Source organism: Marmota marmota, unplaced genomic scaffold, assembly GCF_001458135.2.
Source record: "Marmota marmota marmota unplaced genomic scaffold, marMar, whole genome shotgun sequence".
In the NCBI taxonomy this organism is placed as follows: Eukaryota; Metazoa; Chordata; class Mammalia; order Rodentia; family Sciuridae; genus Marmota; species Marmota marmota.
Window position 1 is genome coordinate 10,158,898 of NW_026000026.1, and position 26,324 is coordinate 10,185,221.

A 26,324-nucleotide genomic window follows, 5' to 3' on the forward strand; every position below is an offset into this window, starting at 1 on the left:
CTGTGTGCTCCTGGCAAGTGTCCTGACACGTGTCTCCTTTGCTCATTTGTAAAAGTGGGGAAATGAGTAGCACCTGACTGTCAAGAGTGCTGGTCTCATAAATGGGATAATCCACACCAAGGACTTAGAACAATGGGTGGCATACAGTAGGCACTCAATAGATGTTAGCTATTATGATTTTTTAATCACCAGCACTGTTTGGAGCTCTGTGGGATTTACAGAGATGAGTCTGACGTTCCTCCCTTTTAGGTGCCTACAGTTCCTCCTCTTTATTAGCCCTTCCTCCCATCTCTTTGACCCTTACCTACAACCCCCAGGCCCCCGGGGGTGGGAAGTCCCCCTGTGAATTTATCTCCCACTTCTATTCTTGGCCAAGAATAAAAGTCTCCCTCATTGCCTAATCGCTGCTCTGTTTTGCTCTTGGTTCCAAGAGGGAAAAAGGAGCCAGGCTTTGGAGTCAACAACGAGAAGCATGTCAGTGTGCACCAAGCCTGGGAATGACTGAACCAGACAGACGGACGAGGGAAAGCTTGAAGGTGGCACACCCTCCTGGGCCTTGGAGTGCCCTCCTGGGTCGTGCAGGGGTGGGTGGGGTACAGATGGGAGAAAGGCGTGAGGCAAAGGTGGGAAATACAGGCAGGCATGGCTCGGGGGCGGGGGGGCTTCAGGGCAGGTTCTTCGGGGCAGCTGAGTTTCAGGGTGTGAAGGCAAGGTGGCTGGAAGGACAACTGGGAGTCGGACTGAGCAAGCGCTGGGTGCCTGCTTGGGGGGGAGTCTGGGCCCAGAGTGTGTGGCACAGGGCAGTTTGAGTGGGAGCACCTGTGCCCCAGAGACCCCACGCGTGAGCACCACAGAGCAAGGCCCAACAGCTAGGGGAGAGCATGGGCAAGGCAGGAAGACGTGGGCCTCCTCCCTCATCCATCTTCCCGGAGCCCCCAGGCCTGAGGGACAGGAGGGAAAGGGCAAGGACCTCCCTCCATGGGTCAGACCAGGGCTTGGTTCCTGAAGGAACTGGGAGGCATGTCAATATGTATGCAAGGGTGACATTTTGACATGGACGGGGTGGACTTTGGAATCACAGCAAGCGGATCTGTGATGGTACCAGGAAGGAGAAAAGGAGCTGTTTATGCAATATTGGCCCCGTTGGTCTAGGCACTGGGACAGGGGGTGACACAGGCTCCTGTGCTCAGGAGCTGAAATTCTAGTAAGGGAGGAAACCAAACCAGATTGAAATACAGATAAACCAGTAAGTGCAGCAGCGGCCCAGGTGGGAGGCCTGCTCAGGGAAAACCGAGGCAAAGGGACGGAGTAACCTTGGGCTACTCGTGACAGTGGTGAGGACCTCCAGGAAGCTGAGGCTCATCTGCAGCTCTGAGCCACTCTGCCCAGCTTCCCGGGCTCCCCACTGCCCGTCACTGAGAATGGTAGGGGCTCATATGGGCTCCTCCCAGCTCCTGCCCAGACCCAGACCTTTCTAAGGATCCAAGAAGCAGGGATTCTTCTCTGTGATCCCAGGGCGGGGCACATGGGGATAGTCACCAAACCTCCTGGGAGTAAAATGGGATGCTGTGAAGCTGACCAGAGGGGAATGACCAAAAGGGAATGGGCTGCGAGGCTGCCAGGCTCTGCAGGATGTAGACAGCCATCGGGAGGAAACCGCAGTGAGGGGCGCGCAGTGAGGGGCGCCGTCTGCCCAGGGGGACAATGTGAATCCCTCTTCACCCAGGTAGAGATCCCTGACTGGAGACGACGTGGTGGACAGAGGCCCCAGCTTCATGTTCTGCCCTGTGCCATCTTCTGCAGACCCCTCTAAAGGTGTCCACGGCGCTTCCCTGATGCCCACCCACAGCCCTGGCTCACGGCTTGGACAGCAGCAGAGGACTTGCTGCAGTTCCAGCAGCTGCTCCGCCTTGGGATTTTCCTGGGTGAGAGTTTTGGGGCCTTTCAAATAGAAATTCTCAGCTTGAGCCCTTATTTTGCAGTAGTTTTTCCTGGACTTCCAGACTTGCACTGATGCCTTCTGGTGGAGGATAGCCACTTTCTCTGGCTCCTCCCACAAGGGACAATAAAAGATGCTAGAAATTATATAAAAACAAACAGAAGAACTCTGAAAGGTGTGGAAGAGAAGGCTGGCCAGCTGGGGACCTGAGGAGCAGCACAGGGGTGAGTCCCTGGGTCCCCTTTTGTCTTTATATATCCTGGACTTGGGGTGGAAGAAGCTGGCAACCTAGAAACACCAATGGGTGCTGGCTCCTCCAAATCCTCCCCCAGACCTGTTCTCTCTAAACAGAGGTCAGGGGTGCTCTAGTAAGAGAAAACACCCAGCACTTAGAGCAATCCCGCAGAACAGAGAACCCAGGAGGAGACCCACACAAGTACGCCCAGCATCATAAAATCAACAAGGAAAGACTCTTCTTCACAGATGGTGCTAGAGTCACCCACGGAGGGAAAGGAAGAACCTAAACCCGGTTCACACCTGTGCAAAAACTAGCTCAAAACGGACCACTGACTTCCATGAACAATGACAAATACACAACTTTAGGAAAAAATAGGATTTCTGGGATTCTGTGGTCAGGCAAAGAGGTTTTAAATATTCTTCTGAAAGCACAACCCTTTAAAAAAAAAGGGGAAATTCATGAGTTGGATTTCATCAAAAATAAGATTCTGTGCTGTGAAATATCCTGTTAAACTAAGGAAAAGACAATCTGGAGAGTGGAAGGGAATATTTGCAAACCATCTCTCTGGCAAGGCACTCGCACATGGAGTATGTAAAGAACTCTTAAAACTCAACAGCAGAACAAGAGACAAAAATCTAGTTAGAAAACAGGCAAGTGACAGGACATCACGGCAGGGGATGTATACAGATGGCAAACAAGTGCCTGGGACATGCTTTCCGGCTTCACTAGGGAAACGCAAAATAAAACCAAACCAGAGGTCACTGCACTCTTTTAGAATGACTGAAGTAAAGAATAACAGCAATACTGAAGGCTGATAATCATGCAGAGAAACTAGATTACCTGTAGATTGTTGGTAGAAAAGTGAGTGATACAGCCAGGACAGAAGTGATTTCAACAGTCTCTCTCCCTCTCTCTCTCTCTCTCTCTCTCTCTCTCTCTCTCTCTCTCTCTTTTAAAGCTAACCATGCAACAACAAGAAAACCAGCAATTGCACTCTGGGCATTTCTCCTAGAAAAATGGAAAGTTATATTCACACAAAACCACTAATGTTTATAACAGCTCTGTCTGCAATAGGCCCCACATGGGAACAACCAAATGCTTCTCAGTGGATGAAAGGTTATATTAACTGGCCGTCCTAGCATGGAATACCACTCAGCAATAGAACAGGAAGGAGGGAACAATATCTACTGATGAACTCAATGACCTGCACCAGTCCCAGAGAATTATGCTGACGGAAAAAAAAATGCCTCTTGAAGGAGTATGTTCTATTTATACACCTCCATGGAAGAGCGGGACTCTGGGAATGGGGGACATGTGTGCTGGGGGTTGCTGGGGCTCAGGAAGAGGACGGAGGTTGGGGGGAGTGGGTGTGCGTACAGCAGGCCTGCAGAAGCCCTAGTGGTGTTGGCAATGAGTGTCCACCTCAACGAGCTGGTCAGGATGCAGCACCACGGGTCTGCAGGATGTTACCACTGGGCGGCTGTGGACTAAGGGCTCTCTCTGCCCTCCTCACAAGGGCATGGGAATCTACAATAATGCTGAGATGACAGAGTTAAAAAGACCCTTCCCGGGACAGTGCTGGAGGAGTGACAGCTCCAGGAGTCTGGGTCTGGAGCGGTTGATGATTTAGCATGAGATGTCAACATGTAAAATCAACCTGCATCCATGTGATGGGCCAGCTACGACTCGTTTGAAGAATGTGAAATGAGAGGGGAAAATGTCCAATAAAAATGACCAAACTATCTTTATGTTGGGCTCAACGCTAAGCGAGGTAAAAAGGATCCCATTCAGTATTTAGTTTTTTGTTTGTTTTGGGGTACTGGGATTGAACCCAGGAGTGCTTTACCATTGAGCCACATCCTCAACTCTTCTTATTTTCTATTTAGAGACAGGGTCTCACTGAGTTGCTTACAGCTAAGTTGCTGAGGTTGGCGTAGAACTTTCAATCCTCTTGCCTCAGTCTCCTGAAGTTGCTGAGGTTACAGGCATGCACCACACCACCGTGGCTGGCCCCCATTTAGTTCTTCTTCTTTTTTTTTTTTTTGGTACCAGGGATTGAACCCACTGAGCCACATCCCCAGCCCTTTTTTATATTTTATTTAGAGACAGGGACTCATTGAGTTGCTTAGGGCTTTGCTAATCACTGAGGCTGGCTTTGAATTCGAAATCCTCCTGTCTCAGCCTCCTGAGCTACTGAGATTATAGGGGTGTGCCACTCTGTCTGGCCCCATTTAGTTCTTGATGAGTGAAAAAAATAACTTCTCGCCTGGGGTTGTAGAGCAGAGCTGGGATGAGAGCCCAGGCTCAGAGGTAAGAAGCTGGTGAGACCTGATCTGTGCTGAGCTCATTTCCCTTCTCTCCGGTACTTATTTGCCCATTATCTTCTTGCCAGGGGCTTTCCTACATTAAATTCCTGGCTTCCGTCCCTTTTCCCTGCTATATACTTTTCCACGTTGTTACCATGAACCTCGCAACCTATGTTACCCAGAATCACATGGGGATTTAGTAAGCAATAGAGATGGCACCTCGAAAGCTTCGAATGGAAGGACTTCTTAATCAAAATGTAGGGACAGCAGAGCAGCCGTCTGGGGGAAAAAATTAACTTGGTGTCACCAAGTTACACCAGGACAAAATCCAAACGAATGAAAATACTATAAGAAAACATGGGGAGTGTCTTATAATTTTGAATTGAGAAGGTTTTTGTAGCTATGACTCAGAATCTAAAAGTCATGAGAAGAAAGATGGAAAAGTCAAAAAGATCAAATGTTTACACAGAGATGCATTGGGCATTGGGCGGGTGGGGTGAAGAACACCCTGGGTACAGTGCTCTGTACAGATTAATTCAGTCCTGATGGAAGGCAGGTTGTCATTGCCTGCCAAATTTTTAAAGAGGATGCGTTCTTCTACCCAGCAATCCCACTGCTAAGAGTTGATTCTAAACCTAAATTCACATGTGTGAGATATCAGATGTCACAAATGAGGAAGTTCTTTATGTGATGATATAGAAAGATTGTTAACTGGAAAAAAAAAGCATAGACGAGAATGGAGTGCATATTATATTATCATTTGTGTAAAAAGAAGAAATAAGAATTGGTGGTTTATTTCCTTATTTATGCTCAGAGAAATCCTAGAAAGACACATTTAAAAAAATATAAACTGATAATCTATTGGAGAAGTGTTCATGGATAAGGATCGTGCTTTCTAACTTCTTGTTTTGATCCAAGTGAATGTTCTACCTACTAAAATTAAAATCAAGACAGAATGTGCATGACTAGTTTAAAAATCTAAGAACATCCAGAGGCCCAAGCTAAACACAATTGGAAGGAGGACCCAGCCTTCCGGCTGCCAATCCAAGGTGGCACTTTGACAGTGTTATTTGTCCTTGATGGCAAATAATTTGTCTTTGCTACTCTCATCCGTCCTCAGATAATCATTCTCAGCAAAAAAAACTCACATGAAGCAGAAACGCTCTTAAAGAAACACCTAGAAGCTCCTTTTAAGAAGGCAGGAGTTGTGGTGTCGATTTGTATTTCTTCTCTAAGAATCTCATGTGTTTTCTTTTACTTTCTGTTGGTTTCAAAGAGCAGACAGACAGGAACACCGGTTAAGTGATCACAACTTGTCATATTGAAAGATAACGCTGCCTTATCATAAGTTGATGGCTCTAATGAAGCCCTTAGGAACTCGAGCTGTGCATTGTCCACTGCACCTAGCTAGGTAGGCCAGACCTTGGCCAGCACCGTGCAAACCCAGGGCAAGGCTGGATCCGGGCTGAAGCTCCTGTTTGGAGCGCTGTGGAGGCACCTCATTGGATTTCTGCTCTGCACCGCTTTGCTTGGAACCTTCACCGAGGGCAATGCCTCGAGCAGACCAAGACGGGACCCAAAAGCAGAAGTGGGTCCCATCCCATCCTCCTCTTCACTCCTTCCCATCTGTTGGAAATTCGAGCCACATGCTGCCTGGGATGAAAGGAAAGAGGGATCTGTTTCCTCCCTCCCCGTCGGATGTCTAGGGTTGAACCTGCCAGGCGTCCAGCGGTCACTAAGGCTACACTTTACTCCTCCCCAGAGCACTGTCACAGACACAGCAAGAAAAAAATGGCCTGGTCAATTCTCCAAGCTAGAATTCCTCCTCCAGCTTATCTTCAAAGGAAGGTAGATTAGCAAGCAGGAGGGACACTAGGACCGCAGGCTAAAAGCGTTTTGCGGAATCTGAACATTTCCTAAACAGACTGAAGTTTCTCTCTCTCTCTCTCTCTCTCTCTCTCTCTCCTCTCAGCCACCTAAGGAGCGTCAATAAACGCATACCAAGATAGGAAGTGCTTACTTTTATTTTCCCCACTGTGCCTATCCAAGTCACATCAACTGATAAAAGTGCATCTGCATCTTTCAAGCCCATGGCGACAACAGGGACAAAACGCAAATGGTGCCACCGTAGGAAATGCCGATTATGAAGGTGATTCCCCAGCTGCCCATTTGGCACAAAATCTCTCTCCGAGTTTCCTCTGGAGGTGGCTTCACATCGGCCATAAGCGTATTTTAAGAGGCTGTGTTATTCGTGAACAAGGACTTGCCACGCACAGTCCACACCGATTGCTCTGGGTGTTCGTGAGCGAAAAACAAGCTCCTTTTGGAGCCACTGTGACCAGGACCCCGCCCCCCACTCCCGCGCAGTTTCTGGAGCTCCGGGATTTTTCGGCCTCACAGCGCCGCCTAGTGGAGGATACGAGGAATTACCTAGACTGGAGCATTTTTCCTTTGCTTAACAGGGTTCACTACGCTACCCCTTTTACAGTAAAGAGACAATATTGATAAATAAAAAGTGGGAAAGAATATCCCTCATGCCATTATGGAAAAAATAAGTGCTATTATCAGTTTGCAAATTTTCATTCCACACTCCCCTTAGGTGAAGGCATGGATATAAATGTGGGCAGGCAGGTGGAAGTGGTTTCTACCCCAAAGAGGTCATTCTATTCTGTTCTGTGTGACTGCATCCACGGGTCAACCTCTGCCTCTTGGCCTGCCTTGTTTATGGGGTCGGACGCATGGTGCACCGTAACCCTCAGGAAAGCTCTCCTTGAGGGTCTTTCAGGCTTCTCAACTTTTCTTTTACAAATAATACTGGAGGGTGTTTTATTTTTTTTTGTCTTGTGCATAACATTTTGCTCAACTTTTCAGTCACTTCCTTAGTGTAGACTGTCTCAGTGCAGTAGCATTTTTGCTTTAAAACTTTAAAATTTCGTATTGCTGAAGTATATGGTTGAAATGAGATTCCTAGAATGATCCAGGTATTAACTGGGAAATTATCAGAGACTTTGGGGAAAATTAAAATAAAAACATTCAAGTATAAAACCTAGATTTTCATTGCCTTCTGCGATGTTTTCTAAGAAGGGGATTTAAGCCTAGTACACGGGGTTTAAAAATTTCCATTTACCCATTTTTCTTCCTCTTTTGGGGGAAGAGAGACATTACATTGTTAATTTTAGCCTCTTACTAACTGAACCAAGACAGGCTGAAGGATCCAGAGAGGCTCTTCATTGTAGATAACATCACTGCTATTCCCCACTGGGTGGGTATCATTCAGCGCCCTGAAACTCATTCCTTAGAGCACTCATCTAGCATGTGCAAGGCCCTGGGTTCAAACCCTTGTACCACAAAACAAAACAAAACATCAACCTCATCTCATATCTTCTCAACAGAAGTCCAATACAGGGCTTTTACATGAACCCACAGCTGTTCTCACACAGATAGGTTCTATTTGTAGGATGAAATAAACCAGATGCTTGCGTGGGCATAGGGGGAGGACAGACAGTTACCTAAGAAAGCAATTTGTACTCCTTATAAACGAGACTTTCCATTTTCTCCCTCAGCATCTCCTATTTGAGGGGCAAGTGACTTTTGTCAGCTAGACTTCCATTGGCCTGACTTACAACCACTTGAGAAAGTGGGTAGAGAACTTAGCCATGCAGTGTCCCTCTTGTACTCCTATTTCGGCAGCAGCCATTACTTTGGGGGATATTCCTTTGATATGTGAGTCAGCACACGCTTAAACACAGTCCATTTAGGTATAATTTGAAATAGAAAAATACATTCGCTGCCCGCCAGGGGTGGGCCGAGAGTGATTCCTAGGATGGGCTACACTGGAGAAAAGGGTTTGTAGGAGGTGCCTGTTTTCCAACAGGTGCGGCCTCTACACTGACGACGGCACTGCACCTTTATTAGAGGAAAAATACCCAACTTCAAAAAAGCTGCCTCAAAATGCAGAAGCTGATAGCCCATAGCTAGAACAGGTTTCCCGTCTCTTCACCCAACACTTCCCAGTAGTGAGATAGCGGGTTTGAATGCTGCCTGAAGCCAGCTGCAGACGACCTTATAATTGTTTGGCATCATACAAAAGGAGAAAAAAATTTACCTGCACCTTTAGGTAATCTCTTTCCTGACTCTGCTCCACCAAATTTAGCTGACATTCTCCTCTTTTCTCCATGTCCGATTTCAAAACTTTCTTTATTTTACTCACATTCTTTTTCCTATCTTGGAATGGTTTGCTTGTTTCTTTTCTTTTTCTTTTTTTTAATTGTTGATCTTTCCACTAGGATGAAAGTGTCCATGGTGTGCTCTGTTCTACTCATGTTGGAATCTGGAATTCATATTTCTGACACAAAGAAGGCACTCGTGTGTGTTGAGTGACTAAGTGAAAGTACTCCCCCTCCTGTTTATTGTTGAACATCTGCTGACTGATGGATGCTCAGGCTGGAATGGCAGACTAGAAAGCAGACGCCCCCTAGGCAGCTTCAGCTTGAAGTCAGTGGTCTGGGGAAATAGTTTGGGATGGATGTATTTTACTTGACCCTCAACTCTACCACATGTGAGTGCTGTAATGAAAGACGGCTCAGTGGCTGCACTGTTAGGGGGCACTAGGGAGGGGTGGGGACTTGGGCGAGGTGGTGAGTAAATACGCCATTTCAAGAGACCGTCACCCCTCACTTTCCAGCCGGCTCTGAAAGCCTGGCTGGTGTTTGCTGGTACGGCTCCTCTGAAGGTCTGCTCTACTTGTCAGATGGCTCAGAGCCTAATTAAGTCTGAAAACACTTGGTGAAGGTTAAACAGATATACTTGCTGCAGGACTTCTCAGGACCTTTAGAAGGCTGGTGTCTGCTGAGTTTTCAGGAGGAAAGCAAATAGTATTTTCTGAAATGTTTTGGTGGTGGAGCCCTATTTCTTGGCCCATCTCGTTGGACAGATGTTCGGGGGAATCTAGACTTCAGAAAATTTAAAAGATATACGATATTTCAAGTTTCAAGGCATTTCCTCATTTTTGAACTTCCAAACACAGTGGTTAAGCATGTGGGGCCTGTAACGAACTCCAGCTCTGCCACTTGCTACCCAAATGATCTCCCTCAAGGCATTTCACCTTTCTGTGACTTTGTGGACTCTCTATTAGCTATTATTACAGGCTTTGAAGGAATGAGCTAGACAGGCTAACCCTGGAGGGAAAGATGAGTCAATTCACTAGATTTCAATTTGATCAACACCATAACAGGCTAAAGATCAAACAAAGAGTTCCAATGGGTGACGGCAGTTTATCCCAGGGAAAGCGTGCATACCACACATGCATTTTGAAATCACTTTCTATTTAAAGTTATGTGAGGCAAGACAGATAATATTCCCAACAGCACATCCTAATGGTCTCAAAAGGTAGTAATTTGAGGTGTACCATCTTGGCCATTTTCAGGTTCGCCAAAAGAGCACCTCTGCAGCCAGTGTGCACAGCCACCGGGAGCGCCAGCTGCACAAGGGACCATCACACCCCTTAAGATCACCATGCGGATATGTGCAAAGGGTCACTGTGATAGAACGGCATTCTTTAAACTCTATTTTTTTAACCATTAGTGGACTGGAAAACGATTTGGTGAGTCAAAACCAGCATTATAAACCCAAACAGACTAAAATAGAAAAATTAGAAAATACTAGCCTGTGTCACATGCTATAAAAGTGGAATTACTTTGTGACCTTCAGTTTGTGCATGTGCATGTGTATTAGGTGAAGAATTGGCACCTGCTTCTTACTGTGGGGCCATGGGCAAGTTGGAAGCTAGTCTAGGGAGTGAACTGGAGTCGTTCCTGGAGGGGGTGCCTAGCAGCCTCCAGCTGCTCCACACACTAAAGGTACAAAGTTGGCACTGAATGTCTACCTTGCATTGTTATAAGGCTCAAAGCAAAATGTTTACTGCTGCAATGAAATCTCATATCTAATGTTTCCTGGTGCTACCATGGAAAGTCGGTATGGAGGTTCCTCAAAAGACTAGGCATGGGACCACCATTGTGACCCAGCTATACCACCCCTCGGAACTCATCCTAAGTCACCTTACTACAGTGAGACAGGCACACCCACGTTTACAGCAGCACAATTCACAACAGCCAAACTATGGAACCAGCCTAGGTGTCCATCGATAGAAGAATGGATTACAAAAATGTGTTACATATACACAATGGAGTTTTATTCAACCATAAAGAAAAATGAAATTTTCACTAAGTTGCTGAGGCCAGTTTGAGGCTGGCCTCAGCAACTTAGTGAGATCCTGCCTCAAAATTAAAAATGAAATGGGCTGAGGATGTGGCTCCGTGTGAAGCATCCCTGGGTTCAATTCTGGTATTTGAGTATATATACATGAAATTTTGTCATTTTCAGGAAAATGGATAGAACTTGAGACCATTATGTTAAGTAAAATAAGCCAAACTTAGAAGGTCAAGGGTCAAATGTTTTCTATCTAATGTGGAAGTTAGAGAGGAAAAAGGAAAAGAAAGGGGGTGGATCTCTTGAAGATCAAAGGGAGATTTGTAGAGGAAAGGAACTGGGGGAAGGGAGGAGGAGATGGAGAAGGAGAGAGGGGACGTGCTGGCTAAATTATACTTTTATAATGTGTGCATGTGCGAATATGTAATAACAAATCCCACCAGTATGTACAGCTATAACGCACCAATGAAACTATGGGAAAAATGTTCCCTGATGCTAAATTCATCACAATTATAGAGTTACGCAGAAGGCCCTGCCTGCTCCTAAAATGCCTAATTGAAGACGGACTTTTCCTTTTTCACTAATGAAGGCTTTAGGAGAGTAGTTCCCTTTACTCATCCAAATGTCACACCTGGTGGCCATAAGGTAAAAAGCAAAACAAATTAAAAAAAAAACACAGTGAATAACTCACTTGGCCTTCTGATGTGGGAACTTGGTGACTCATTTTTTAATCTTTAAATTTGGGATTAACCTGGCATTTCCAATTTTGCATATATTAACTTTTTGAATCACACTTCCTCAAATTAAATATTATTCAATTTTGTATAAGTTGCAGCCTTATTGCACAAATTTCACAAATAATTAGTAAAAATATTAGTGTTGAGTGTTTAAGAATACAGATTTTTGCAAAGGCAGGAGGATTGCAAGTTTGAGGCTGGCCTCAGTAGGATGTGGCTCAGTGGTGAAGCATCCCTGGGTTCAATTCTGGAATGTGAGTATATATACATGTATATAAGTATATGTAAAGGAAGAAAGAAAAAAAGAAGACAGACTTTGGACCTGGATGATTCTAGTTTTGCTTTAGCTGTGTGCCTTGGACTGAGTGACTTTGTTTCTCTGAATTTTTTATTTCTTCATCTGTAAAAAGGTGAAAATGAAGAAATTTTCTTGTAAGTTTTGAAGGGGGTTCATGAGATGATCCCTTCAAAGTGATTTCATCACAGAGTTTGACTTAACACATAGCAGAAAGAAAGACAGTTGAGGACTTCATATTGTCAGAAACCACCTGGGAATGGGGGCATCTTGTCACTTCATGAAGAACTTGACACTTGAAGCTGAAGTTAATTTTTGATTAACAGGAAAAGAGAGAGAAAGGTAGAGAGAATCCTGGGAAGCAGATGGCCACCACCCAAGTCATACGTTGGCCACAGTGACTGGAGAAATTCAAGAGGCCAGGGGAAAATACAGTTGGGGGAATGGGCACGGGAAAGGTTGTGGAAACACCTGACTGTCAGACTAAGGAATTGGGCCTGTGAGTACGGGCTTTAAGTCCCTAAATAACTTCACAACTTGTGCATCTTTCGCCAAGTTAGCCTCGTGCATTTCGTAACAGCTCTCAGATTAGATCCAATTGTGCTATCTCTGAGAGTTTGGGTTGAGAACTGCAGAAATGAAAGGTAGCAAGAATAAAATATGGAGTAGTCGGCGGGGAGGAAATCCATGATGCTAATAATAGCTAGCGTTTCTCCTTTTCAAAATGTAATTTCTCAGTGCTAAATATATAACTTATCTCATTTAATGTTCACAAGTGTGAATCGTGAAAATGTGCTAAATACTATCATGATCCCCACTTTACCAATTAAAAAAAAAACCAAAAAACCCTGAGGCTCAGAAAGGTTAAGTAGCTTGCCCAAGGTTGCAAAGCCAGGAGGTGACACAGGCAGAGAGAAAGCCCAGACGATTTGACTTCAGTGTCTACATTTTAATTCAGTGCTAAATACCATGTGGAAAAGGACCCTGGGAACCTTGGCTCTTTGGTTCCAGGGATCAGTGGCAGGAGGCAGCTGCCATTGACTGAGACAAGCAAGGCTGTGGACCATGCCGAAGGCAAGCTGCTCTGGGTGGTGAATGAAGAGTTCAGCTGGGGACACGCTGTGGCGGAGGTGTGTGGTGAATATTCACAGGGAGGTGCGGAAATTCAAGCAGACCTGCAAAGAGGAAGCTGGACACTGAGATCCGACTTCAGGGGTAGATCTTGTCAGCAGGTCACTACATTCAGACATGAGGGACCTGGGGGATTTTCAAACAAGTACGTGTATTTAGAGAAGACACCCAAGAACAGGACCATGGGGAGCTCTGACAATTGGGTGATAAGATGAGCAAGGACACCAGGAGCAGTGGCCAGGGAGGTGGAGGACCTGGAAACCAAATGAGGAGGATGCTTCAAGAAGGAAGGTGTGGCCTGCCGCCTAGATTCAACTGAGATCAGATCCTCTGGGATAAGTGCTGAGACTTTTGGTATTTGGCAGCTGTGGGGAGGGCAGGGGGCAGGCACAGCATCATGGCAGCCTTAACCAAAGGTTGAATGGAGTGTGTTCAAGGGAGAAAAAAAAAAAACAGGAAGCAGGAACATTGAGCATTGTTCTTAATATCCGTAGCCTGAGCAAATTTGAGGTTCAATGTACTTATCATGATACCACTATAAAGATCATTTTTCTTATTAGGTTATATGCTCCTCAAAGAACTAGAAATGTGATTTATCTTTCATGCTTTGCACAAGGTATGTGTTTAAATAATAATGGCAGAATTTAACTAAAATTTTAAAAGAAACATTCTCTTTGTCCCACAGTACATGGTAACACTTTATGCACCCCCCACCTGGCACTTCCCGGCACAGACACCTCTGGGGAGGACCATGTGGAAAAGAAGAAACTTAGTGTGTTTTTCTTTTTCTTTTTTTTAAAAAGCCAATAAACGTCAAATTTCCATTGCATGATCACTTTGTGCATGCGTGATGAATCTCTTAAATGCTTATCTTAGAACTTGGGTTCAGGAGGGGGAAGAGGGGAAAAACCTCAGCCCTGCCAACACGTTGGTTTGTGTGAATCACAGCTCAGTGGAACCTTTCAGGCATATAATTTATCTTTTCTTTGGCCTGTGTAGTAAAGGCTTCATTTGTTCGTGAATTCTTGCCTTGTTTTAATGATGTGATGCTCTGAATGTAGTTTTATGAGGCACAAAAATAAGATTGTCATTCTGAAAACACAGAAGATTTGTGTGCTTCCCCCAGAATGAAATGGTGGCATCTCTTTCCCAATTCACAGTTCTGTGGCTTTGTGGCTGGAATTCCAATCTACTGAGGAGCAAGTGGTGAAAGTTGGGGGAGGGGGGAGGTTGGGGGAGGGGGAGGGGGACAGCTGATGAGCCCAGAGCATAATTTACCCTAAGAATTCTGAATCAATACATTGCATCCTGTCTATGCATAGGACATTTTCTGGTGGTGTCCCCACCCGGAAGTTTTATTCTGGGAAGTTTTATTCTTACTTTCTGAGGGCTGTGTTCTCTCATGGCACTTACAGAACAATTGGTCCCCCCTCTAAATACAGGACTGTGTAGCCAGGGATCTGCTGAGAAACCTTAGCAAATCAGAAGCCCATTTTGGGGGTTAAAAATTCTTCAAGTCGTGTGCATTTGAAAATCACACAAGTTCCCAGGTTGACGAAGAAATGCCTATTTCTTCACTTTTTTTCATGTTTTATGTGTACATCATGCAGATTGAGCACTGAATATTTCAAATTACCACCAACCCAAGATGGAAATTCGCAGCATATTGTAACAAAATCTGATGTAGATTTCATTGGTAAATTGGAGGGCACTAGCTCACTTATCCAGAAAGGAAAGCAGGTTATAGTTTTTGGGTAACCTGAGAGATTACTGTAACTTCACAATATCACTCCTGGGTTTGCTGTGCTAGATAACTCCCAGGGTTCCAACACAAGCCTCCACCTTTGGGCTCAGATCTCACCTTGAACTCCATTCTACAAATAGAGTTGCCTTCCCTGAGAGGGTTTTTTCAATAAAGGAAGCTGAGATAATAAAGCACAACTCTGAGCCAGGTGTGGTGGTGGCACACATCTGTAATCCCAGCAACTCAGGAGGCTGAGTTGAACTTTCATAAGTTCAAGGTCAGCCTCAGCAACTTAGCACGATCCTGTCTAAAAATAAACTAAAAAGAGTTGGGAATGTAGTCAGTGGTAAAGTGCCCCTGGATTCAATCCCCAGTACTGCAAAGCAAAAACAAACAAACAAACAAACAAACAAAATGAAACAAGAAAGAAAACAAAACCCAGAACTTTTCTTAGATGAACAGTGAGTTGAAAGGGCTGGAGTTTTATGGTCACATACATTCAGGATCAGATGCAGAACTGGCTTACTAAGATGGGGATTTGGATGAGTCACCAGGCAACCGGGCAAAGATGGGTAAAATAGCCCTTCATTCCTATCCCAAATAACTCAGTCTTTTCCTGACTCAGGCAATGGATGGGCTTTGAAGCCTACACTCCAGAAATACCCGACTATCAAAAAAATGGCAACCTCAGAATAGCTTTGGAAGCCATGGCCAAATGACAACTCCACAGTGCTTCTCTGCTCAGGCAAAGGAAGCAAGCAGTCTCTCTAATGCTCATGAGAACCAAACAGCAGTTGACAGCCCCAGACCAGGGGCTCTTAGGTTCCTGGTGTGTCCATCTGATCCACTGCTCCCTGGCTTGGGGGGTGGATCCTCCTGAGTCTGGCCACCCCCCAGCATTGCTTCCTCAGCACAGCACTGAGCACCCTGCACAGCACTGAGCACCCTAAACAGCACTGAGCACCCTGGACAGCCATCACAGGTTTATTTATTCGTGTTTTCTTACTGGACACCGAACTCCTTAGAGTAAACACCCTAACCCTGTCCACCACAGTAGCTCTGTGCCTCAGGCTGCTCCTGGGCACATCTGAAGACTCACTTTTTATTAATACAAAAGCTATTCAATTGACTCCTTGAACTGGTACAGCTTGGGAAGTGGGCATTTCAAGGGACTTTTCTTTTTTAACTTCTGAAAAAAAATTTGAAAATACTTTCAGTCAAAATTTATAGGACTGGGCATGGGGGTGCATGCCTGACACCCCAGGCAGGAGGCTGAGGCAGAAGGATTGCAAGTTTGAGACCAGTCTCAGCAACTAAGGCTCCAAGTAACTTAGAGAGATCCTGTCTCAAAATAAAAAATAAAAAGGGATGGGGATGTGGCTCAGTGGTTAAGGGTCCTGGGTTCAATCCACAATACCATGCCCCTCCCTGCAAATTTATAGGGACAGCAGAATACTGCCGGTAAAAGTCTTGACATGTGAGCCTTACTATGTTTTCCCAATTTCAAATGTCCAGAATATTTGGCTGGTGTCTAATAGTCTCAATATGATGCTTTACAGCACCCCAGATGCATTAAAACCATTGATTAATGTGATACTCATTTTCTTTAAGAAAAACAATATATGCACAGTGCTTAGAACACAGCCTTGAATATTATAAGGACTCAAAAGATGAAAGCTAGTGTTATTAGCATCTTAGCCGTACATCATTACGTTGTCATTAAGACAAATATATTGACAGTGGTGATATTTAACCATGTCATAAAACCTGAGCCCATCTGATTTTTTTCTTTGTTCTATATTTAACTAGAAGCTCGAACTTTATGCCTACGTTTTGAAAAAAATATTGTTATTGAAAATGTCTGTTAACCAAGAAAAGGAGTGCTTCAAAAATACCATGTATTGACTTCTATTTCCTTCCACATTCAAGGAGTTATTTTCCTACCCAGAATACAAACAAACTCTTTCAAGGTTAAATGCTCTCTTTACTGTCAAAAGAGCTTGGCTTTCTTTGCTCAAGATTCAGGATATCACCTTAAAAAAAAATCTATATTTTTACAAAAGTATTAATTTAGCTTGTTGGAAAGTAACCAATACATAAAGTAGTCTGTGGAGCTGTAAACGACACCTTCCAAGAGATAGTTAAAGATCAATCCAGGTTCTTCTGAGCAAAGCATGAAATGTGTCCCAGCTAATGCCTGAAACCACACCGTATGTCAAACACGCTGCTGAGACCAGGCAGGGGATTTAAGTCTTTTAGGAACCATTTTTATTCCACTAATGCCTTTCTGTCCGGACTCCAGTGATCACAAATGCGACCTGTCTGCCTCGCCTCTGATAAATGGAAGGTCGGGTTCATCTGCATGTAACTCACCTTCTCTTTTCTTTTACATAAAACAGATGTCCCGGCTGTTATTGTTCTCCAAACAGATGTTTCTGCCCAAAGAAACAACCCTCTGCTATTTGTCCTAGAGGGGTGCACGGCTTGACCCCTGCCTAGGACCCCGAGTGACTGTAGGGTGATGCACGTGCCCCTGTCTTGGGTCTTGGCCCATCAGCGCCTGCAGCGCACCCTGGGCGCCCCGGGTCCTGGCACGCGCTCTTACCTTCCCTGCAGGGACCGCATCGCCCTGCCCCGGGCCTCCGGGGGCCTCCTCCGTCTGGTCCTCGCTCTCTGCCCTCCTGGCCTCCTCCTGGATGTCAACTGCTGCCTTGTCCCGTCCTTTGTCCAGTTTGAATAATTTGTCAAAAAAGCTGGTGTCCTTGGCGGGGGCCGCCCCTGACTGGGGTGCCCCGGGGGCAGAGAGGGCCTGGTCCGGGGCAGGGGTCCGCCCCGGGGTTTTATCCGTGGCCCTGCCCGGTGCAGCTGCGCCCGGAAGCGCGGGCTCCTCACTCGGGTCTTTGTTCCCCGAAGCGTTATTGGAGCTGACATCAAGCTTCGCGGGTCCGCTGGATGAATCCGTGCCTTGGTCTCCGGTACGTCCTGGTACAGGCCGAGAGAGAGTCAAGAAAAAACGAGATTTAGCAGCTGGTGCCTCGGGTTTGGCCTCTTTCCCAAGATTCTTTCCGTTGGCATCGGCCACAGCGCCCATCTCCATTGTCTTGGGGGAAGAAGTGGTCACATTATCCTCCTGCATGCTTATTCCCAGATCCACTGTAAACACAAACATAAACAGAGGTCATTCAACGAGCCAGGAAATTCCAGGATGAATAATGGACTCCAAACTGTTGATACACAAAGGCCGCGATGCAAACGGGGACCTTGCTTTCTCCAGCTGCTCCGCAAAGCAGAAGTTAGCCATCCAGATGTCCAGTGACCTGCTCTTCCCAGGAGGGGCACGGCAGGTTGGCCGGAGGGCAATGCCTAGGGGCCAGGCACTGCCTGAGTGACACCCAGCCACAGTTGTCTTCTATCTCCACAGGAAGATGGGAGAAGCATTTATCGGACAGTGGTTAGGAGCCTGGATCTCTGGAAATAGATTAAGGTCTTTGGAACTCCCCAGTGTTAACTTTTGGGATCAATCATTCTTTATTATGGAGATCTCTGGCCTGGTACTATTGGGTGGATGCTAGTAGCATTCCCTTCTTGTGACCACCAAACACATCTCCAGATTTGTCTCCCAAGGAGACACTCATGTTTAAGAACCACTGAGTTAGACTCTATTTGAATCCAAGTTATTTATTTTTTCTCTGCTTCAATTTTCTAGCAAAATAAGGCAAATAATAGAACCTGCCTCATAATTTTGTTAGGAAGATTACACGAGTTGATATTGTTAAAGTACAAAGGAGGGGGTCAGTACTATACTAAGTGCTCCATAAATGTAGTGAATCTTAGCCAATACCATTACTCAGGAGTGAGAAGCTGATATCCAGAGAGGTTGATCTACCTTCTCAGGGCTGCCCAGCAAGCTGGGAGGTAGCTGAGCCTGGCACAGGTAGAACCCAACTCTTAACTTCATTGCTTTCTCATGTTAGCATGAACGGTTAAAAGTGTTGCAGATTGCTGGGCGCTGTGGTGCATACCTGTGATCCTAGCATCTTGGGATGCTGAGGCAGGAGGATCACGAGTTCAAAGCCAGCCTCAGCAAAGGTGAGGGTCTAAGCAACTCAGCAAGACCCTGTCTTTAAATAAAATATAAAATAGGGCTGAGGAGGTGGTTCAGTGGTCGAGTGCCCCCGAGTTCAATCCCTGGCACCGCCCCCATCACCACCAAGAAAAAGTTTTGCAGATTGATACAAGTAATACTGGCAAAGTTTGCACTTTGAAGACCAGCTAAGCAGATGTCTGCCCAGGAAGGCTAGTTGGACCTCAGACCCCAGTAGAACTAGACCTCTTCCCTGGAGGAGCACTTTCCCAACATCCGCCTGTTTGTGCTTTGCCCTCTGCCTCAACTTAATTGAGCTGTTTTTCCCTTTAAGCAGTGTGTTTTGGGGAAGTGGGGTGGCGGAGGATAGCAAGAATTTGGGAATCACCATTAAAGATCTTTTGGACCCTCCCCTGATGAACCGTGTGGTCTTGAGCAAGTCTCTAAAATTCTCAGCATTTCCTCATTTGTAAAACAGGAACATTTGCGGCTTCCTCGCAGGCTTGTCATGACTGACGCACAAAGGACTTGGCACAATGCCTTTACCACGGCGTGCACCTCATAAAGTGACAGGCCCCTGGTTACTTTTAAGACTCCGCCCCTGCCTTTGATAACACGGCATTGTGTTTGATACACTTGGTCAGGAGATGCTTCTTAATATGTTGGTAGGAAGACAGACAAGGATAAAGGGAAAGGGAAGGCTCCCTTGCTTATGTTGTACATTAATATATGGCAATCACCCCCCCCCCCTCATTGGTAATTGTTTTTGCCAAACTCTAGTATCTCATAGTGTCTAAAGTCAGGAGCAAACACACAGGAGAGAGGGTGCTGGATTCTTGCTTAGCAGGCAGCCTCCTCCATCAACACGGAGGGGCAGGGAAGTGGTAGAAGACCAGGCCAGAGGCTGGTGAGTGCTGGGGTTCCTCCTACACCCCGACCTCAAGGCCCCTGGCTCTGGCTGCTGACTGTTCTCCACCTTTTACCTGTGGCCCAGGAATTGGTACTGGAGGTAGGTGCTGCAGGAGAGAGAAGGACAGAGGGAGAAGTGACAGATGGAGCAGGGCACCTGGTGAGCCCAGGAGGCAGCTCTGACACATTCAGAGAGGATATAAATGACTTGTGGGCATGGGCCACACCAGGAGCAGAGGAAACAGTTGACAAAAAGGGAGAGGCTGGGGGCAGAACAAGGAAGGGACTTTCAAAATGCCAAGAGCATCAACTGGCTCCTTTCAGTCTGCTTTCTCTGCTCCTCACTCCCTGGCTGGGAACCACAGAACTGGTTGTGAGAGTGTCAATGCCAGAGACATTTCTTTCTATGGAAAAGAAGCCCAACGTCCCATGGATAGACTTTTTAAAAAAGTACCAGAATTTTGCTTTGCTAAAGGGCGAATCCCATGTATATTAACAGATGTAAACAATAGCTCTTGGTTTTCTTCAATATAAGGAGGCTGATTCATAGTAGGGTAGGAGGGGGAGCATGGGAGGAATAGATGAACTCTAGAGAGGGCAGAGGGTTAGGAGGGGAAGGGAGGGGGCATGGGGTTAGAAATGATGGTGGAATGTGATGATCATTATTATCCAAAGTACATGTATGGAGACACAAATTGGTGTGAATATACTTTGTATACAACCAGAGATATGAAAAATTGTGCTATATATGTATAATAAGAATTGTAATGCATTTTGCTGTCATAAATAAATAAATAAATAAAACAATAGCTCTTGGTATCGAGAATCAGCAAGGTGTTTTCAATGACTTAATAAGAACTCAGTGTCCTTAGATGGTACATTCCATGACCACTGAAGCTCCAACTCCAACCCCCGGTCTATCACCTGGGTTTCCATTTTCCTTGCTAAGATGCTCAAGTCCCAGGTGGGCACATGATCTAAGCTTAATTAATAAAAAATAAGTCCTGGGTCTTTTGCTAAACCTACCAGAAGAGAATTGTGCCCTTTATGCTGGGGTTGGCAATCCACCAGGTCATACATCTAGAGGTGGTGCTGGCTTTGGCTACAACATTGGGGTAGTGACCAACAGATGAAGGCAGAGCCAGGAAATCCAGAATGTAGACTCCCAATGATATCATTTGGACATCTGGATCCAGCTGTGCCTGAAATTGGATTTTAGTGTCACATGAGCCAATATTACCTCCCCGCCTCCTTGCTAGTTTAAATTGAGCACATACTCAGTGATTCCAGAGAGAATTTCTGGGAATTGGCCAGTATCTGTTTCTCTTGTTATTTAGTAGGAATCAACTCTCCCCTAAGGGAGCGGTCTCTAAGCTCTTCAAATGTGTCCAAAGAACCAGTGAGCTCTGGGAAGTTGGGGGTACATGAAATGCATTCTCTAACATTTCATCTTAACAAAAAGGGAGAAAATCCATAAGGGAAAGAGAGATTACAGTCATCTGAGACCTTGGATACCAACTCTTAAAACAGATAAAATATGTTCTAAAACACACACACACACACACACACACTCACACAACAACAAATCTGTGTGAATTGAGTTGGGAGAAATGCCGTTGGAGTTACAAGTTTTGTCCTCTTGCAAAGATAGGGCATATTTACATGCTTCTCCACATTATCATGGAAGAAGTACGTTCCTTCTAGAAGACTGGAACTGAACTTTCAGTTCCTATGAAAAATCTTGGGGGAAACCCATCTTGAATCTGGTTTCAATAAAAAAATGTTCTTGGAAAGCAGACTGATGACATAGCAGAGATTTTACTTTTCATGGAAGAGAAAAAAGTCTATTAGAGTTTAAAGAAGATAAAAGGAAATCAAGTAAGAATATTTGCAAATGGCAGCTCCCAAATACTTAGAAGGTGAAGCCGAAAAGTTTGACCTCTTTCATGCAGAAAAGGTAGTTTATACTGTGCATGTGTTCTTTTAAAGGAAGTCGTTTTATCTAGATGTGTGATTGGAAACCATCCCAGGAACATCTGCGGGTAACTGTAAAGAACTTAGATTGTGGATCAGAGGGACCCAGTTTTGACTTGCAATCTCTCAGTCACTAATTGGGTGGCTGGTAAGTTACATGGAATCTTTGTGCCTCAGTTTTCTTATAAAATGGGCACGAAAGTAACAGAGCCTTCCTCAAAGGCCAATTGTGAGGATTAATCGAATTATTCCCTATAAAGTGCCTGACACACGCTGGTGGGTGGGTGATGTTCAGGAATCAGTAGTTAGTTGTCTTTGTTCTATTTTTATCCTATTACTATGATTATTTTTTTCTATTTTTAAATCTAGGCCAGAAGGGGAGGAATGATTCAAGTGGCTTTACCTGCAAACTCAAGTGCTCTGGAAAGGCTTTTAAGAGCAAGAAGCCAGGGGCTTCTAGAATATCCTCATCATCTGCCAAGCACCAGGTCTTCTTAGTCTATACAGGGGGCTTCATCAGAGTTCTGAGGGTGCATGTACACCTGCGTTGGTATTGCAGTATTCAGAACTTCCAAGGAAGGCTTATCTGCTGTTGCTGCTGTTTTTCAAGTGTCAGAGCTGAAATTTTCACTTGGTGCAACACTCCCACGTTCTGGGAGTGTTCCAGGAGCCAGGCAGCCGGGAGTATGTGCCGTGTGAAGAGGTGATTCATGAAGGCACCTTGACATCGCCACAGGCTGGGTGCTGTGGCACGCCCACTGTACGGGGGCGGGGGGGGGAACTGAGGTCGGAGGAGAGGAGTTTCTAACACTGTCCAACTCATAAGGGGTGGGGTCAGGGTTAGACCCATGTTTGCCTGATTCCAACGTTCCAACTCATAATGACACAGGATAACAGGAAAGGAAGGAGAACGGGAAAGGAGGGGAGAAGAATGGGTTAATAGCTTGGACGGATCTCCAAGAAAAACTACACACAGATGCAGGGGTGGGTGGGTGGTATACATTCTCACATCTAGGAAACACTGGGATATGATTTTTGTTTTAAACAGAAATTAGGTGATATCATTTTCCTGAAAAAAAAAAAAAAAAACATACAAAGAAGGCCTCACCCTGACTAAAATCCAGTCCCGACACGACCCTGGGCCCCAGCCCCTAGAACCCCAGGTCACACTGTGCTCTTCCTCACACACTCAGTGTACGAACCGTTCCCACCTGAAGCTGTTCATGTGCTACCTGTTCTTTCCAGCTGTGAACGTTTCCCTCCAAGATCTTCCCATGGCTCCCTCCGAATCGTTCAGGCCTCAAGTTGGTGGAGGCTTCCTTGACCACCCTATCTGAGGGAAGTCCACCTGCTCACCCTCCTTCACTCTCTGGAGTACATAGAGCATCTGCTGCTCTCTGGATTGATTTCAGAGCAGTAGTTCCCCCATGTCTGTAATTTTGATTATCGTGGTTTCAGGAACTTGTGGTCAACTGCAGTCCCAAAACACGATTACAGCATAGTGCGACGAGAAATTAAAATAGTTTGGGAGAGACCACATTGACATAACTTTTATGATAGTACAGCATGCTGTTATTCTTGTTTTATTAGTTATTGTTACTCTCTTACTGTGCCCGGTTACAAATTAAACTTCATCAGAGGTATGCATGTATCGGAAACAACCTAGTCTTGATAGGTTTGGTGCTATGGGAGGTTTCAGGCACCCGCTGGTGAAGGAGCACTTCCCGGGGCTACTGGAATTCCTCCTTTTCTGCTTCCTCCCCACTAGCATGGACGCCCCAAGTGAACAAAGCCTGGGTGCCTCTTGATTACAGCCCAGTGCCTCTGGCAGTGCTTGGCAGTAGGGTGAAGTCAGGTAAGGTAGTGAGGCAGCAAGCAGAGAGCCTAGGGAGTAGGAAGGCACCTGGCCACGGACCACAGTGGTGACAGAGGCAGAAACAGCCACCTTTGTAACCGGATGGCTGCTGGAAACGGATTTCTTTTTGTCTGAGAACTTATTGTCCAAATCCTCCTGGTTCTGAAGGTAAAAGAGGATAGCAGACACTGATAATTTTATTTGCAAAAAAAGGTGTCTACTTACGAAAAGTATTTCCCAAACGTCCTCTTCTATGCTATGCTGTCCTGTGTGTCACTATACATGGATGGATCAGGATAAAGGATCGAGTGGCCCTACAATGCAACACTCACTGCAAGGGGAAATTGTAAATCTTGCAAAAGACACAGGAGTTTGTAGAATCATGTGAATTCGCATTGGCGAGCTGCTGGGATCAAATATGGAACTGTTGTTGGGCAAGATCTGGCAATGTGAGCGGTCTGTCCAAGACCAGGGGAAAGTCATGATGAACTCTTCAAAAGAGAATTCTATTTGAATTTGCTATTTGAATATCAAAGGATTCTGATAGGTCCTTGGGGAGACTGATGAAGACCTCAAAGGGTTTGCAAACTGACCCTTCTGCGGTCATGTTGCAAGAGTCAAATGACACTTCAGACAGCTGTGGCTTTCTGTGTTGTGCAAATGCATCTGCTGTTTTAAGTCTTCAACTCAGGACTCAAGTGGGAGATACTCATCGCTTGGAGGAAGGCGTTAGATTTGAACGTTTCATTGAATGATCACATTTCATGCTTTTCATCTCAGTATTAAAAAGCCAGGTTGTCTTTGCCAAGAAATTCTAGCATAAATAAAAGAAGGGAATTGGTTTGGGGCATGGAGGAAGAATTCCAGACTATCAGCTTGATCCAACATGTCTGGATACTCAGGGACGAAAACGCTGAATCCAAATAGAACGTGAGTGAAAGATAACCACTAACCCACTGTGTCCAGAGAGACCCTCTGAGGTGGCAGATTATCAGCCACTGTGGGGGCAAGAATGTGAAAGCAACATGCATGGACCCCACTCTCCTCTTGGCTTGAGCATCAAGCCACTATCATTCATGTGGCTACACAATCTGGAATGTACAAAGCTAATGCAAAACCAGCCTCTGCTCCAGCACAAGCAGAGATTGTCAAAGACACAGCAGATGTTTGAATTGGTCTTGTGGGTTTTCCTTTTAATAAATTGGAGGATAATACACATGTAACATGTGCTTACTGCGGGAAGTGATTAATCTCTCTTAACCTTTTCCTTCCCTGCCTCTACCTTCCGCTCTTCTTTCAATAACAAACATCAGCAACCTGAAGTGCCTCATCAAACTTTGATGTGCAAACACATATAAGGGTCTGAGATATTCATCTATGGTGGTTGTATTTGTCATGGTGCGTTTTTATAAAAATTGGATCATGTTAGAAATATATTCAATTGCTTTTTTTCACATCATAGTTTCTCCTCATGGCCAACATACCAAATCCATCTTTCTTTTTTAAGAGCTGCATAATATTCCTGATCTACCAGAAGACATTTAGATCATCGCCTAATCCGTGGATACTCTGTTCTTTACACGGTTCCTTCCATGTTTACTATAAACAGTGCTGGACTGAGCTTCCATGTTCATAAATCCTAAACTGGTATTTTCCTCCTATAAACTAGAGGCACAAATATAGAATTGCTATAGCAATGAGCAGATAATTAAAAGCAAACAAACAAAAACAGCCAGATTTAATCTCATGAAAGGGTCCAGAGATTCCCATTTCCAGAGGGTGTGACAGTGTATCTTTCCCCATTGATACAGTATGAAGCACCCTTAGATGGTAAGCAGTTCAGTATTAGAGCCCCCAGCTGCAGACAAAGGCAGGCTTTGATGATGGGGGGCCTGGTGAAGATGGAGTCATGACACAAGAAGACAGACTCTGGGAACATGGGCCAGGAGACAGAACCAGCAAGGGCTCTGGGGAGAAGGGAGCAGAAGTAGCCATATCAGGATGGCCTTGCTCTCCCACAGAAAAAGGACAAAACAGTCAATGGACACATAGAAAGGGGCCTAGCAGTGTCAGAGAAAACCACCACGGAGTGCCAGGTCACATCCACGAGGCTGGGCCAAACCAAACAGGCAGACAGCCACCTGGAGAAACCGCACCTCCACACAGTGCCCGTGGGAACGTGAAGGGCTCAGTCGCTCTGATCCTTAGAAAGTCAAACACAGAGGCACCGCAGAAGCCAGCATTTCCACTCTTAGGCACAGCCCAGAGAATGAAGACGCATGCTCATGGAAAACGGCGCCCGAATGTTCAGCGTAGAATTATTCGTGACAGCTCATGGAAACCACCCCCATCTCCATCCCCTTGTGAATGAGTAAGCAAAACGAGGCCCGCTGAATAGAGGAGTATTTACCCATCAAGGGCGTGAAGCCCTGGCACAGGCTGCCACGTGGATGAATCTCCCAAGCGCTGCCCTCCGTATGAGAAGCCAGACAGGCTAAGTAAGCAAGGGCATGTCGGGGGAGGCTGGGGGCATCGGAGCTGGAGTCCGTGGTGCAGAGTGTTCACTGTGCCTATGCCCCACTGCATCTCATGGCATGAAACAATGTCCCAATAATGTAAAGAAAAAAAGTAACAGGAAAGATTTCCAGAAAAGACAGAGGGGGATCCAAAGCAGAGGGAAGGATCAGTTGACTCATCTCCTGTTTTTCGAGGTGGGCTTGCAACAGCGGCCACTCTTAGTAATCTCTCATCCGGGGTCTCCAGGCCATGTGGGCCTTGCATCCTAGAGTGAGAGCAATAGCCATGGGGGGACATCTCCATATTCTGGTGTCTAATCTCTTGCTTGGAAAATTCAGAAATTTGAACGGTTTAAGTTGCTTGGAGCAATGCACACCCCCCCCCCCCG

The 26,324-nt window shown here is 45.6% G+C and overlaps 1 protein-coding gene across 13 annotated transcripts in view; it reads right to left on the minus strand.

Moving 5' to 3' along the window:
* The window catches only part of Bcas1 (brain enriched myelin associated protein 1), a 95,879-nt gene that overhangs the window by 54,871 nt on the left and 14,684 nt on the right, over positions 1-26,324 (minus strand). For 12 of the 13 annotated variants that reach the window (XM_048810852.1, XM_048810849.1, XM_048810856.1 and 9 more), the window contains exon 4: positions 17,203-17,750. In XM_048810852.1, the coding sequence (XP_048666809.1) occupies positions 17,203-17,750 (548 nt within the window). The remainder of the gene's footprint in view (positions 1-17,202; positions 17,751-26,324) is intronic. The other variant, XM_048810853.1, reaches the window with a different exon arrangement.